The 16,597-nt window shown below is 29.9% G+C and overlaps 1 protein-coding gene across 8 annotated transcripts in view; it reads right to left on the reverse strand.

Annotated features, from left to right (window-relative positions):
- Positions 1-16,597, reverse strand: part of LOC112211432 (zinc finger protein 26) — a 68,026-nt gene that overhangs the window by 49,755 nt on the left and 1,674 nt on the right. For 5 of the 8 annotated variants that reach the window (XM_067044708.1, XM_067044707.1, XM_067044706.1 and 2 more), the window contains exons 2-6: positions 15,503-15,547; positions 13,414-13,461; positions 12,395-12,445; positions 7,345-7,515; positions 1,136-1,309 (exon numbers count right to left, since the gene is read on the reverse strand). In XM_067044708.1, coding sequence (XP_066900809.1) covers positions 1,136-1,309; positions 7,345-7,515; positions 12,395-12,445; positions 13,414-13,461; positions 15,503-15,547 — 489 coding nt within the window. Of the gene's footprint in view, positions 1-1,135; positions 1,310-4,946; positions 7,516-12,394; positions 12,465-13,413; positions 13,462-15,502; positions 15,548-16,161; positions 16,321-16,597 lie in introns of those variants that run through there. The other 3 variants (XM_067044702.1, XM_024363092.2, XM_067044704.1) reach the window with 3 other exon arrangements.

Consider the following 16,597-nt stretch of genomic DNA (forward strand, 5'->3'; position numbering starts at 1 on the left):
CACTGGACATAGTGTTGTATCCCTCCGAGGTACAGAAATATATAACTGTTTGTTTTGTTTTTTTAATTTGTAGAATAAATTCATTTATAATCACAAAGATACTAACCAGGCTTGAAATCTGAATGACAGCTCATTAAATGTTGTTTTAATTGGCCAATTTGTACACCTTTGTATTCACAATGAGGACAATGTAAAGGCTTCTCACCTGTGTGACGACTCATTATATGTGTTTTTAAATTAGCTAATTGTACTGCTTTATAATCACAATGAGGACACTAATGGGGCTTCTCGCCTGTATGACGGCTCATTATATGTATTTTTAATTGGAAAAAATAAACTGCTTTATTATCACAATCAGGACACTGAAGAGGTTTTTCATCTGTATGACAGTTCATTATATGTCTTTTTAAATCTATAGATCTAACTGATTTATAATCACAATGAGGACATTGATAAGGCTTATCACCTGTATGACGGGCCATTATATGTTTTCTCAAATGCGAAGAATAAACAGACTTATAATCACAATGAGGACATTGATAAGGCTTATCACCTGTATGACGGGCCATTATATGAGCTTTTAAAGTTCCCGATTCTACTGCTTTATAATCACAATGAGTACATTGATAAGGCTTTTCACCTGTATCACGGTACATTATATGATGTTTCAATTGGCCTTTCAGTACTGCTTTATATTCACAATGAGGACACTGATGAGGTTTCTCACCTGTGTGATGGCTCATTATATGTTTTTTTAATTGGGAAGAATAAACTGCTTTATAATCACAATCAGGACATTGAAAAGGCTTCTCACCTGTATGACGGCTCATTATATGAGTTTTTACTTTAGCTAATTTTACTGATTTATACTCACAATGAGGACATTGATGAGGCTTCTCACCTGTATGACGGCCCATTATATGTGTTTTTAAATTAGCTAATTGTACTGCTTTATAATCACAATGAGGACATTGAAGAGACTTCTCACAAGTATGACGAACCATTATATGTGTTTTTAAAGTACCTAATTGTACTGCCCTATACTCACAATGAGGACATTGATGAGGCTTCTCACCCGTATGACGACTCATTATATGGTTTTTTAAATGTTGATTGTCAGATGTCTTATACTCACAATAAAAACAATTATGTTTAGCCTTCTTGTCTTCTTTATGGGTAATTAAATGATTTTCAATAGAGTCATATTCGTAATGAGGACCTTCTTGATAGGGACTTTTTAATTCCCCAAAATGCATGTTCATTTCATCTTTAAAGTTATTCTCCATCTTCATAAGAGAATCCTTGATACCTATGAACAATAAATACTACCATATTAAAAAATAAATATTTCCTTAACTTGTGAAAATGTTAATAGTATCAGGGAGTGTTAAAAATATGTATCCTTTACTAATATTGATAAATTTGCTAATACCACTTCAGGAATTATTAATTCTTTGTTTGTTTGATTGTGATCTTTTGAATCCATCCTCATTAAACAAATAGACATAATAGTAGAAATATCAGAAGAGGGAAGTATGAGTGTCTCCTATACATGCCTTAAATAGCCCCATTTCACTTATACTCAAAGCCTCCCAGCTTTTTAGATCCCTTAGCATGGTCAATCCTACTGCTAACCTCCCTTTGTGAGTTTTAATTTTCTTAAGCAAATCACAATAGAAGGTTTTTTAATGAAATAATTGACTCTATCCAGCATGAAAATCAAAAGTGGTAGACACCAAATGGAAGAGTCTAGTAAGAAGACCTGTGACTGGTATGACACAGAAAGGACCTAACACTATCTCTAAGAGAGAGTGGGTAAAGAAGAATTGATCCACTGGGACTCAAATAAAAAAAAAAACCATAAGTTTGAGGGTTGTAAAAAAAAAAGTCCATACCAAGTGGGGGCATGTCCTACTTTTTCATACAAAGAGAAAGTGAAGTAATAAAAAAAACAAGTGATAGTAATAAACTTAGGCCTGTTCCAACAACCACTTCTGACTATCCGAAGCATGCGTAGTAGAGGTTTAGAGAGACGAAACCCCCCTATTCACATGCTCAGTACAGTTAGAAGCGGTTGTTGGAACAGACCTCTTGAGCTGGATACATATTGATTTGACGTTCGTTCGGTAGAGATCGGCTCCATTCGGCTTTCCGAGTCTTCATATCAAAACCAATTTAAGATGATTGGTCAATAAAAAATCTGAGTAAACCAAAAATTCTTCTCAGGTTCAGTGGTGTCAGATGGCATATATTGATTGATTTTCTTGAGAACTATAAATCACTTAATTATTTTAACTTATAAACCAGAGTATTTGGTATAAGTTTGTTTTTATTAAATTATAAAATCTCTTTCAAAAGGAAGGCGTTTTGAGGCAATTTTTTTTGTCTAATAATAAAAAAGTTGGACAATCCTGTTCTATAATTGATGAGTCTGCCAAGTATAGTTAAGGGAAATAAAAACTGGCAGCTTTTTCAAAACGTTAAAAAAGATCCAGAGCTCAATATCTTTAAAACTAACAACGATCAAAGATAACATAATTAAAAGTAGGGTAAATTTTCTAAAATACGAGCCCTAATAGAGCTTTTTAGGTTCAATAGTTACCGAGATATAGCTTTTTAAAAAGCAATATTTCATAAAAAATGAACTGAAAAACCAGTAGTTAGTGAATTAATTTTGAGAAATCTATATCTCAATAACCATTCGACGTAAAGATATCTACTAGCACTCAAATAAAAGTAGTTTATAACGTTTATCTTCGTAGAAATAGAAGTTTTTATTATATTTTCTCAAATGAATTGATTTTTAGTCGTTTGAACAAAATTACAAGAGCAAAAGTTATATTCATATGCGAATATCATAAAAACTACTACCCTCATGAAGATACCTCACTTAAACTAATTTACAGTAAGTAAAATTACCTTTATTTTGAGTACTGGCAGATATATGTATGTCTTATTGTTCCTGAGACATATTTTTTCAAAAATCACAAATTTTATCTGAACAATTGCTGGGAACGATTCATCTTCCGGATCCCTAGGGACGCTTCTATTTCCCGTTTTTATGCAGAGTTGAAGTGGCTTTATCGTTCCTACCGTCATAAGTATTTCCTGGCATCCTTCATCTTCCAAGTCATCCAATCCCGCCGTCCATCATACATCTCCGAGCTCCTTCAATTCAAATCCTTTATTTGTTCCCGGTCTTCAGATTTATACACAAGGGCCCACCCATTCGCTGCTTTCGATAGATCGTTCATTGTCCGAGCCTCATCCTTATGGAACTCCATCCATTTCAACATCCCACTCCACTCCAAATCCCACTCTCACTCCAATACCCTCCTTACCTTTAAATCCCGCCTGTTCAATCATTTCTTTTCCATTCAGACCCCATAAAATTGTAAATTAATATAATTGTAAATATGTATGCTAACTATTATATCATTCTTAATTATTTTTACATCGTTTTCTTTTCTCTTTTTTATTTATTGTTCAACTGATAAAAGTGAGAAAGTAACCTATAATTATTTTTTATAATGACTGTTTATATTTTTTATTTGTATTTTTTGTTTAAGTATCTCTAAGGCTCCTCAGCCCTCATCTATTGATTTCTCTGTATTATTCTAAAGGGACTCATCCCAGAATAAATAAAGTATTATTATTAAAAGGGTTCATATTTTTGCAAATTCACTTAATTTCAATGATGACCTCTTAGGTTTTCTAATGTTGTTGGTAGTTTTAAAAATATAGAGCTTCAAATGAAAAATTAATTTTTTTTAACGTTTTGAAACAGCTGCCATTTTTATTTCCCCTACCTATACTTGGAAGACTCATCAATTTAGACTAGTAATTATCCATAGTTTTCATTAAAGTAATAAAAAATTGGGGTGAAATAACTGCCTTTTTTTCTCTCAGCTCTTGTACTATCAGGACTGAAAAACAAAATGAAATAACAACCTTAATACAGAGACAAAATAATAATAAACAAGCTTGAAAAAATAAACAATAAATTGGGTGGATAGTAGTAAATTGATACTAGTAGATAAAACTATATTCAGTTAAGAATAAAAATTGATGGCTCTGCCAACCATACATAGAGGGAATAAAAAATGGTGGCTATTCCAGAAGATACAAAAGATTAATTATCAATTTCTCTAAAGTAAAAAAAAAAAATTTTGTGAATTTATTTTGGAAAATAAAACTATGAAAACTACTACTGCTACTAAACACTAACAATAAACTTATTTATAGTAGTACATTCAACTAGCTTTGATTAACTGCTAATAGCCATCTGCAAATCTAGTAATTCCTGAGATATAGTTTTCCCTAAATAATTTATTTATTTTTCATTATTAAATGTTGCTTTGTTATTTCCGTTTTCATTAATTGTTTAAAACCTTTTTGTAATTTTTATTTAATTTTATGTTTCACCGTACATCTTATTTTTATTTTCTTTATTTACTGTGTTCATTTTTATATAAATTTTGATGGTTTAAATCACAATTACCCACACCTTAGTTCAATTTTATTTTTGTTATCTATTTTCTACTTGGTGCTTGTTCCAAGAATATTGCAGTAAGCCGAAAGTATTTGAAAGAAAGAATATTTGAATGATTTACAGATCAACAAGAGTTACTAATGAATGGAAAATTAAGATCGACGCTGAGAGATTCCTTATTATAAAGATTTTATTACAAAATGAGAATATAATTGATTGTATCAAAGCAAGTAGGCTAAGATTGTCAAGAGACACATTCAGAATAGCCAGTAAAAGGGTACTGAGCAAATTGTTGGATATGCATTTCAGTGAAAAAAGGAAATGGGAAAGACCAAGAAGAATGCCGTGGAGAGAGATGCGAAATTGATGAGTTTGCCTAGTATAGGTAGGAAGAATAAAAAATAACAGCTGTTTCAAAGCATTAAAAAAAAAAATTTTTTATTTAGAGCTCTATACCTTTAAAACTACCAACTAGATATGGAAAGAAAGGCAAATTAAAAAAAATACAACAGTTCGAAGTACTTAGGTTTATCCAGTATGAATAAAATTATCATTTGATTTTTAAAAAAACATACTGGCAGATATGAGGAAAAATATATTTGTCCTACTGTTTGCTGAGTGACAAAAAGTTTTACTCAATCTCTAGACATATCTGTCCCATTTTAATAAAAATCAAATGATAAGGATTCTGAGAGAGACAACACTCAGTATCACAAATATGCACCAGTAGGGAAAATTTTGATTAATAAATATAATGTTTAAAAATCAAATGCTATAGCACAATAAATTTCTGTGAGTTGCAGTCCAAGCATTCCTTCATGAGCTCCAATAGCGTACAACTAAACAAAACTTTTCATCTTTATGGTAGTACATATATATATTTTAACATGAGCAGAATCCACAGATTCTAAAGCACAATGAGGACAATGGTAAGGTTATACAAAAGGTCTATACACAAGATCATTAAATTTAGTTTTTTAAAATCAGCAGAACTAACTGATTTACAATCAAAATGAGTTACTAATGATTACTAATGAGGGTTCTCAGAAGTATGACGACTTTTTTTTTTTAATATTTAATATAATATCCATAAGTAATTGATTTATAGCCACAATGAGGCTTTCCACTTGAGTAACAGAACATCTTATGTTGTTTTAATTCATCCTTATGTATTCTTTATACTCAGGAAATGCTTTATTGAGAACATTGAAAAGGTTTATCAGCAGTGAGATGGCTCAACAAATGTCTTTTTAAATTAGTAGAAAGAACTGATTTATAATCACAATAAGGACATTGATAAGGCTTTTCGCCAGTATGATGTCTCATTATATGTATTTTTAAAGTACCTATTTGCACTGCTTTATACTCACAATGAGGGCATTGATGAGGTTTCTCACCTGTATGATGGCTCATTATATGTGTTTTTATATAAATAGAACTTACTGATTTATAATCACAATAAGGACATTTATGAGGCTTCTCACCTGTATGGTGGGACATTATATGTTGTTTTAATTGGCTCTTTTGTACGGCTTTATATTCACAATAAGGACACTGAAAAGGTTTCTCACCTGTATGACGGCTCATTATATGTTTTTGTATACGACCTAATCTCACTGCTTTGTACTCACAATGAGGACATTTATGAGGCTTCTCACCTGTGTGCCGGGATATTATATGATGTTTTAATTGACCCTTTTGTACTGCTTTATAATCACAATGGTGACACTGAAAAGGCTTCTCTCCTGTATGACGGCCCATTATATGTCTTTTTAATTCTATAGATGTCACTGATTTATAATCACAATGAGGACATTGATGAGGCTTCTCAGCTGTGTGATGGCTCATTATATGTCTTTTCATACTTGAAGAATCCACTGATTTATGCTCACAATAAGGACACTGATGAGGCTTCTTACCTGCATGACAGCTCATTATATGTTTTTTTACATTTCCAAAAGTAACTGATTTATACTCACAATGAGGACATTGGTGAGGTTTCTCACCTGTATGCCTGCTCATTATATGTTGTTTTATAAAACCTAATCTTACTGCTTTATACTCACAATGGGGACATTTATAAGGTTTCTCATCTGTACAATGACCCATTGTATGTCTTTTTAAATCTATAGATTTAGCTGATTTGTAATCACGATGAGAATCTTTATGAGGCTTCCCATCGGTATGACAGCTCATTATATGTTTTTTTATATTTCCAAAAGTAGCTGATTTATACTCAAAATGAGGACATTGATGGGGCTTCTCCCCTGTATGACGGGCCCTTATATGTATTTTTAAAGTACCTGATTGTACTGCTTTATATTCACAATAAGGACACTGATAAGGCCTTTCACCTGTGTGATGAGACATTATGTGATGTTTTAAGTGGCCTTTTATTATTGCTCTATATTCACAATGAGGACATTGAAAAGGCCTCTCACCAGTATGACGGCTTATTATATGTTGTTTTAGTTGGCCCTTTTCTACTGCTTTATAGTCACAATGAGGACACTGAAAAGGCTTCTCACCTGTATGAAGTCTCATTACATGTTCTTTTATATGGCACAATTTTACTGCTTTATACTCACAATGAGGACACTGATGAGGTTTATCTTCTGTATGACGGTACAATATATGTGTTTTCATACATGAAGAATCCGCTGATTTATACTCACAATGAGGACATTGATATGGCTTCTCACCTGTATGACGGGCTATTATATGTGTTTTTAAAGTACCTGATTGCACAGCTTTATATGGACAATGAGGACATTGATAAGGCCTCTCACCAGTATGATGGCTCATCATATGTCTTTTTAAATTGAATGGATTGTCATATGTTTTAAACTCACAAAAAGAACAATTTAGTTGACTTTTCTTATCTTCTTGATGTGTAATTGTATATTTGCTAGTTTCATACTCAAAATGAGGACCTTCTTGATGGGGCTTATTAAATTTCTTGTAATCCATGCACTTTTCATCTTTCATGTTATTCTTCTTCTCAATGACAGAATCCTTGGCACCTATAAACAACAAAAACTAACCTTGGTAAAAAGTAAATATTTCTGTAACAAATAAAAATGTTTATTGTTTCAGTCATAAAAAACAAAATGTATTCTTACATTGTTACCATCATTACTATTATTTTTGTTGACATATAATTTCTATGTCATTGAGGTCTTTCAAATTAACCTCCATTGGATAGTAAAAAGATAGACTAGTGCAAATGTTAGACAAGGTAAGTATGAATGGCTCCTACACATGTTATAAACAGCCCCACTCCAATTCTTCAATTAAAGTCTTTTAGGTCCCTTCTTCTGATCACCACCTATTCCAAATATCCATTAATGTGGTCTCAATTCTTTTAGGCAAATCACAATAGGATTTTTGATGAAATGGTTAACCATACACTACAAGGAAATGAAAAGCAGTAGTGGTCCAACATCAGAGATTTAATTTATTTAGATGTTAACGATAATTTAAACCAAAAGGAGAGGAGTGTAAAAGCAGAATTCTCAGAGACCAACTGGAAGACTCCCGGAACCTCAGAAAACTTCATGAAAAGGAAAAGAAATAAACTAATGCAGGAGCAATGGAGGACTGTCCACTTCAATTGAAATTAGGGTTGATTCAGATTTTTTTGGATATACTATGTCAAAAAATATTAGACATATGTCCGAGGGCTCTTACCAATGCACCCTAAGACCAAGAAAAAATTTTTTTTAGAAATTTTTAAATTTTATAAAGTAATTGATTAGTTTTTTTTTTGTGTAGAATAAGAACAAAAAATTATTGATCATATTAAATGAATTAAGTCTGTAAACAATTACAAAAACCAAAAGTTACTTCCAGTAAAGTAGACCAAAAAAATTTTGTTTAAGAAAAATAAAGCCACAGATTCAGTTTAAGCAAGTTTTAAAAACTCTTAAACGCTGATTGATTTCTGGAGGATATTACTTTCTGCTGATCTCCTGCATTTATAAAATAAATTCATAACTTCTCACAATACAATGTTAGGATTGTAATAAATAGGATTACAATACAATTTTATCCAAATACAACGTAACTATAACTGTTGAATAGCTGAATTTTCATTCTTTCAAGCCATGCCAATGTCTTTTTAAATTTATGCCTTTATATGGAAGAAAAAGCAGGTTTTAATTTGTTTGCATATGTCCAATTTGTATCATTTCGTACAGTCTATAGAGTCCTCCACCCCTTTTAAGTTACATATAGATTAGTGGTGTAGTGTTGAATTTATTGCAATGTTTGAAAAAAATAAAATAAAAATCGAAGGCCAAATTAAGGCAAAAATTTTGATCAACATTTTTTTATTATTTGATTTCTATGAAAATTCGTATCTTTGGGTTTCTTGGGTTGCAAAAAATGAATATCAATTTTATTTCTCCATAACAATAATATTTTGTCCCACTTTGCTAGTTTTGTTGTTCTAAATTATTTTAATATTGAAATTTATTAATATTTGAATTTATTATGTCATTGTGAGGTAATAATATATTAATCAATTTGTATTTGGATGTAGAATAACCAAAAAAATATAGTCAATGGTATTAATTGAGTTTAAATATATTCAAAATCACAAAAGGCAAAAATAGTTTTCCATAAAGTAGGCCAAAAAAAATTCTTAAAAAGAAATCGAGTCATATTTGTTTTCAGCGTCCTCAAAAACCCTTAAATATGAATTTTCATAAAACATAAAAAATATTTAACTGGCCCACTTAATAACGCCAATTGGTCTGATTATTTTATTATTCTACCAATATCACACAAGTTTCTGCTGACTAAAGTTACTAAGTGGACAAAGTAAAAAAAATTTTTATACATGAAAATTCATATTAAAGGGTTTTTGAGAATGCTGAAAATGAATGTGACTTGCTTCCTCTTAAAGTATTTTTTTTTTTTTTTGTCCATTTTACTGGAAGTGACTTTTGGTTTTTATAATTTTTTACTCAATTAAATTCATTTAATCTTTTGTTCTCATTATATGTATGCAGAACAAAGGTGGTAAGCGACATCATAAAAAATGTGTAAAATATTTTTTTTCTTGAGGTTCATTGCCAAGAACCCTTGGGCACATATCTAATTAATATTTTTTGGTCTACTATCACCAAAAATAGTTTCATAGCAATTGGTGATTCCACATGCGTAGTCTCCAATTGTAAGACCTGATTCAACAAAATTTCCATTATAGTTAAACGCTGTCTGCCACAAAAACATGCAATCAGTACCACAGTTAAACCCTAACTAACCACGCTCCTTCAATAACTTTGAAAAATATATAGTACATCAGCTATATACCAATCTTAAATATATAATTTTAGTTTCATACAACTTTTAATTTTTGAGCAAAGCTGTTTACATGCATAGACTATTTTGTGAGACATGGTTATTTGGACTCTGAAAAGTTGGAAATTTGCAATTCTTTTGAAAACCCAGTTTTTTTTCCCAGTCGCAATACTTTCCCTAACTATATATTTTATGAGTGATACTAGAATTTTCTTGTATGAGTGATCAAGTTAGATCAGTGTTCCCCCCAGGAGGACTGGAAGTGCTTGGTATCCATTGCACCAGATATTAACAGCCAGAGATAACAAAATCTATAAAAATGAAAGTTTATAACAAAAAATGTCCTGAAACATATTTTGCAGTTTTGAACTACAAATCTGTGCTAATTTGCTTTTAAAGTACTTGCAGACTTCAAGTCGGAAAAAAGAAACAAGCTTTGGATGCAGATAGAAGATAAATAAGTGACAATTGAGTTTCTATAGAACTTAAATTTAAATTTTAGCCAAATGATGTTAAGAGAAGCAATTATTTAGAAACAACGAAAACTTAACTACTGTAAGTAATTTATAGAATTATTTTTGTAATTGTATACTAGATATATTAGTATATTTTTTATGATTACTACAAGAGAACCTGCAGTGTATAGAGAGGTGCGAAATTCACAGCGAGCGGTTGGTTCAAAACGTAAGTCGCGATTTTTATAGTCCAGTATCAATTTTTTACTTTTAAAATGATTCTGAAGGATATCATTATTCCATATATCAATAGAAGAAGATAGAGACAATGTAAGTGTAAAAATGATATAAAAAAATGGAACATAAAAAATTTAAAGGTGGAGGTATATAAACAATAAAAAAATATATAAACTAACATAAAATTAAATTAATAATTTCGAGAAGAAAATTATTTAAATATAAAGAGGACAGTAACAGTATAAAGGTAAAATGTATTGGTGAAGAATGTAAAGATAATTTAATATAATATTGGAAAAAATAAACGGACAAAAGTAGATAATAAAAAAAAAAACATACATGTTTGTGATAACAATATTTCATCTACATTATACCTATAATTCAGAACTAATTTCAATTATTTTTTAATTTAAATAAATTTAACCAATTCTTTTTATTTAGGACTTATTTCATCTTTTTGGACATCGATTTATCATTAACTTTAAGATTGTTAATTTAAAACTTAGCATTGTTTCAATGAACATAATTTGTCACAACATTGTTACTATTATCTATGTTGATGTAATATTGTTATCACAAACATACAGATAATCTTTTAAGATCCTTATCTACTTTTGTCTATATTTATTTTTTCTACCATTACATTTAACTATCTTTACATTATTTACCAATACATTTATACTGTTACCATCCTCTTCATATTTTAATTATTTTCTTTTCAATATTATTGATCAGATTTTTTAGTTATTTTACATATTTTTAGATTTATTTTCATTTCATTCCACCATAATTATTTTACTCTTATTTTATCAATGTTAAATTTTGGTTTCTAGATTTATTCATAAAAAATAATTCATACTCAACCCCACATTTGTACTTCCACTCCCCTCCTCCATTTTTTAAATAATTCCTAACTGTCAACTTTAACAGTCATTTGAGGGATCTCTGTTCACACTTCCACCAAACATTTATTTTTCACTTATCCTATTTCTTATTACTCCCCCTTACATATTACTATTTTTATGATATTGTCTAATTATTTTCTAATAAGTTTATATTGACATTTATCTTTACTATTCTTTTCATATTGCATGATACAGTTTCCTTTACTCTAGTCATTCTCATTTCTACCTCTTACCCATACCACATTCTTCCTTTTTTAATACATTTTTATGTAATCTGTAACCATAATTTAATTACCTCTTATAGTAACCATTTAGCATGAGTTATGTCTCCTCATTTAATTAAATTACCAGATATTTTCAATGATATATATTCTGATTTATCTGTTCACATTAATATGTTAGTTAATAATTATATTTGTATTTACCTTTAACATTATATTTAAATTATTTGATTGTTTATATAACTCTATCTTTACATTTTTTAATATCATTTTTATCCTTACATTGATTCAACTTCCTTTGCATACTTTTATTGTAGCCTTGATGAAGATGTCGGAAAGTTGGCAGAAAATAAATAGTTAATTATAATTTTTTCTTTTTTTGTAAAACTGTTACAAGGATTGTTAAATTATGTTCTTTACAAGCTAACTCTATTTGTACAGGGGTCGCCCCATAAACAAATGAATAAATTATTATTATCTTTTAGAATTAAGGTTGCGATATTTAATAAAACCATTTCAAATTTTAGTAATATCAAAATTGTTTATTTTTATAATTAGTTATTCAAACAGAAAAAGTAACAAGTGAAATAATCATATTCTGAATAAAATTATCTCTCAATAAACAGCAAGATAACTAGAAAAAAATAAAATAAATAAAACAAAGAAATAAACTCATCAGGAGTAAAGTAATTTTTCTATTTTAAGATAAACTACACAAAAACATTGTTCGAGGACTAGATCATTCACTCAAATGTTAATAAGGAAAATGTTTCTCACCATCATCTGGGATAAGCAGCTCTTCTTCCAGTTTCACATGAACGAGCCCATCTGTAAAAAATTAAATATCCTAAAAAAAAAAAAAATAATTGAAGAAAATAACCTCACACCTTCAAAAAATCTGAAATTATTCCTTACTACGAAAGGAAAAAAAAATCCATAATTAATCATTTTTCAACATGAGATTACATACAATTCACTGGAATAAATGCTGCTTGGTTAAATAACTTACTTTCTTCTATTTCTTTGTAGGATGAAATATACATTTTTAGGTCAAAACACAAATTTTATGGTTTTTAATGATTTATACTGTATTTTACTTAGGAAAAAAAAAAAGAAATATATATGGAAAAGGTTTTTGTGAAAAATTGGACTCTATATTCTGGAATAGTAAGCATATAAATTTCCACCCATCACACAAGCCCTGATGAAGACCTCCATTATGGGTCGAAACGTTAGTAATAAATAAATAATTGAAAATTATTTTTTTCATCTTGACCGCAGTCTCTGATCATGTCCTTTAAATTCACATGCAGTGAAAGATAGTTCTATTGGGAAAGGTTTGTAGCAATCTCAACAACTTAGAAGATTAGCAATGATTGTACAATGGATATATTTTATCCTTTTTAACTTCCAAGGGACCAGGCATATTCATTAGTCATTCTAGCTATTGCTAGAATAACTAATAATAACATAAAAACATAATAATAACTAGCGTTGTTATTGTTATTCAATCAATTACTACATTCATCATGTATATTTGAAAAAGGAATAAATTCCTTTATTTAGAAGATGTTTTTATTTATATTACCCAAAAATTGCAAAAATAAAAAAATTTAAACACAATTATTTACAACTTAACAGGTCACTATAACCTTAAAATGTATTTGCCACGACTTTAATATACACAATGCAATCTGATAGAGACATGTGAGGGCAAATGACAATCTGATAGAGATATGTGCAAAAAAATATATTATTTTCCGGTCACCCCAGTAGAATGCTAAATGTATTCTTACCGTAATAAATCAGTGGCCCTTTCTCTTCTGTGACATCAGTTGTAGCAACTGTAACAAACACAAATTAATTAATTAATCATAATTCAAATTAATGTAACAATTAGTCACTCTATATTCCATAATGCTCTTTTCCTCTGATTTCATATTTCAGATAATTACTAGAAGGTACTAGAAATATTCAGGGAAACACTTAGGGGTACTAGAAATATTCAAGAGAGATGTCAAATTTTTTAGTGATAGGATATTAGTAACAATATTTCAGGGACGTTGATTTAAAATCGCTGTGATTAACATTCATTCAGTGCTGAAGAGATTAAATGCGAATTCTATGATATATTGGAGGGAGTTAACGATAAATTACCACAAAGTTGTAAGAAAATATTATTAGGAGATGCAAATGCAAAGATTGGAAGAGAAGAAGTATATTAGTCAACGATCCGTAACGAAAGTTTGCATCAATATAGTAACGATAATGGAATAGGACTAATAAGCTTTCCCATTTTGAAAAACCTAATAATCAAAAGTACTACATTCAAACGTAAGGATATTCACAAATATACTTGGACATCACCGGATTCGCAAACGCGTAATCAAATCGATCATGTCTTAGTACAACATAGATGGCAAAATAGTATAATTAACGTGAGATCCTATCGAGGGGCAGAATGTGGTTCAGATCATGAACTAGTAATCGCCAAAATTCGACAAAACATAATATAAAAAAGAGAAATGAAAACGGGTCCCGTCCTGAAAATTCCGATCTGGAGAAATTAAAAATCCCTTTAATTCAAAATCAATTCCCACTCGAAATAAAAAATAGATTTGAAGTCTTAGAACCTTTAGATGAAGGTCACAAAGACATTAAGAAGTTATGGGTAGGAATCAGAGATAATATTAAAGAGGTCGGTAATTTGTGTCTCGGAAAAAGGGAAATTAATAAGAATAAACTCTGGTTCGATGAAGAGTGTCTTAAAATGCCAGTACCTATAATACCGCTGTTCTTTATGGACAGATGTGGCCTCTTACACTAAGGGATGAACAGAGTGTAAGGGTTTTCAAAAATAAAGTATTGCGCAAAATATTCGGACCAAAAAAAGATGAATTAACGGGAGAATTTAGAAGATCACACAACGCTGAATTAAGGGACCTACACTCGGTAGATATAATTCAAGTTATAGCATTGCGGCGTATAAGATGGGTGGGTAAGATTGTAGGGCTTAGTAACAAGCAGATCCCTAAAATGTTAATAAACACTGAACCAAGGGTAAACCTCCAAGGGGTAGAAATGTAGATGGGAGGATTGCGTTAAAACTGATTTAGTGGAATTGGGTTTGGAGGGGCATTACTGGAAGGATGTAAGCAGAGAGCTTTTGATGGTATAGGCATAGAACCTTCGGGTTCGATAGGTCTTCCATTATTGTTATTATTATTAGAAATATTCAGTATTCAAACACTTGATAAAACTTTGAATTATTTAGAAAAGAGTGCATTTAGTCTATTCATATACAATTGTTTTAAATAATTGATTTAACTGAAAAGGAAGACTAAAGTACTAAATATGGCTTAAGTGAGGATATGGACCTGAAACTTTGTCATTAATTAAAAAACATTTCCAATAAAGAATAATTTAATAAGGAAGATGCATTTCACAATAACCTACTAGAGGCATTATAAACTGATATTTCGTTGCTTTGTAAATTTAATGAAGCAGATTCAATGGTATGCACTATCACCTTAATATGCAATGACAGACCAGAAAGAGAGCACTTATCGAATATATAAATGCAGACTTTCATCAAAGTTTAGTTGAATAAAAATTAACTATATAACAACATCAGATATCATGATAGATTTTGTTCCATTGTGAGTGAGTAATTACATACAAATTAACAATTAGAAAACGGTTGACCATTGTCAGTTATAACCGTACAACATAATATTCAAATTTATGACCTAAACTGAAAACAAATCACAGGGAGGTTGTCTCTGAAGTGAGGGTAAATGAGTGGAAGTCCCGATCTTGAAGCTATTATGCTAGAGCTTTATTAAAACTAATTAGCATTCAAAAATTTAAAGAATGGATACTCACAAGCAGATCCAGTTTCATCTGCCATTTCTTCTTTTATATTCAAACCTGAAAGCAAACAATAGGTAAGACAAATAAACATATGTGTATAAGCTTTAACCCTGGGAACTTCTATATAATTGTCAAATTTAAAAAAGTTGATAGAAACAGTTAAATTTTCGAGTTTTGAATTTAAGAATATAAAGCAAAAGGTTAGATTTTTTTTACTAAGCAAACTAAATATTTTATAAAATTCTAAAAACAAGTTTTAATAGCCTTTACAAAATGTAATTGTAATATTTTGGAATTTTCTAAAAACTTAATGGAGGTAAGAACAGGTCAATATAAAATAAAGTAATATTTCAGAATCTGCCAACAGAAATATTACATAATCTTAATACATAAAAAAATAGAACACCCACTAATTGAATTAATGATTGCTGTATCTCAAAAACCCCAATGCTTTACGAGTCTGAAATATATAATTGTTGTTTCCAAAATATGAGTAATAAGGCTGGATTCGAAAATAAAAACATTGGATTGTTAAAAAAAAAATTCTTAAATCTATAAAAAATTAGGTTTTTAAATACTCAAAACTTAAAAATCTTTTTGAAAATTATAGCTCCTAAACTGAAAGACAATGTAATTCTCAAAACAGAACAAAAATAATTTATATATCGGACCAGTATTAACAAATATACAGCATACTGCGTTAGGGGTACTTATTTTTTCATTGGATTTCAACTGCTTGAAGGATGATAGATAATCAGCAATCAAAAACTAATAAGTCTATTAATCTATTAGATATTAGAAATTATTACAGTATTACAAACTTAATTTGATCAACAAACAAATCCTACAACAGAGAGGATTAAATTTGGAAAGTTTATGCTTCCCATGTGGACTGCTAAATGAGGCCACCTGGTTACATACTGGAAAACCTGATTTATTGACAAAAAAATCAAAAAGATTTGTGGGAAACAACTAATAGGGTCAAGTCATAAGTAACTTCTGTTTTTTATCAGACATTTATTTTGCTCTCATTAAATAACAATATTATAATAATTTATTATATATACACCACTATTATCTATAACCTTTCCCCAACTTCCTGGCAGT

Source organism: Halyomorpha halys, unplaced genomic scaffold, assembly GCF_000696795.3.
Source record: "Halyomorpha halys isolate HHAL.00 unplaced genomic scaffold, Hhal_1.1 Scaffold395.1, whole genome shotgun sequence".
Lineage (NCBI taxonomy): Eukaryota > Metazoa > Arthropoda > Insecta > Hemiptera > Pentatomidae > Halyomorpha > Halyomorpha halys.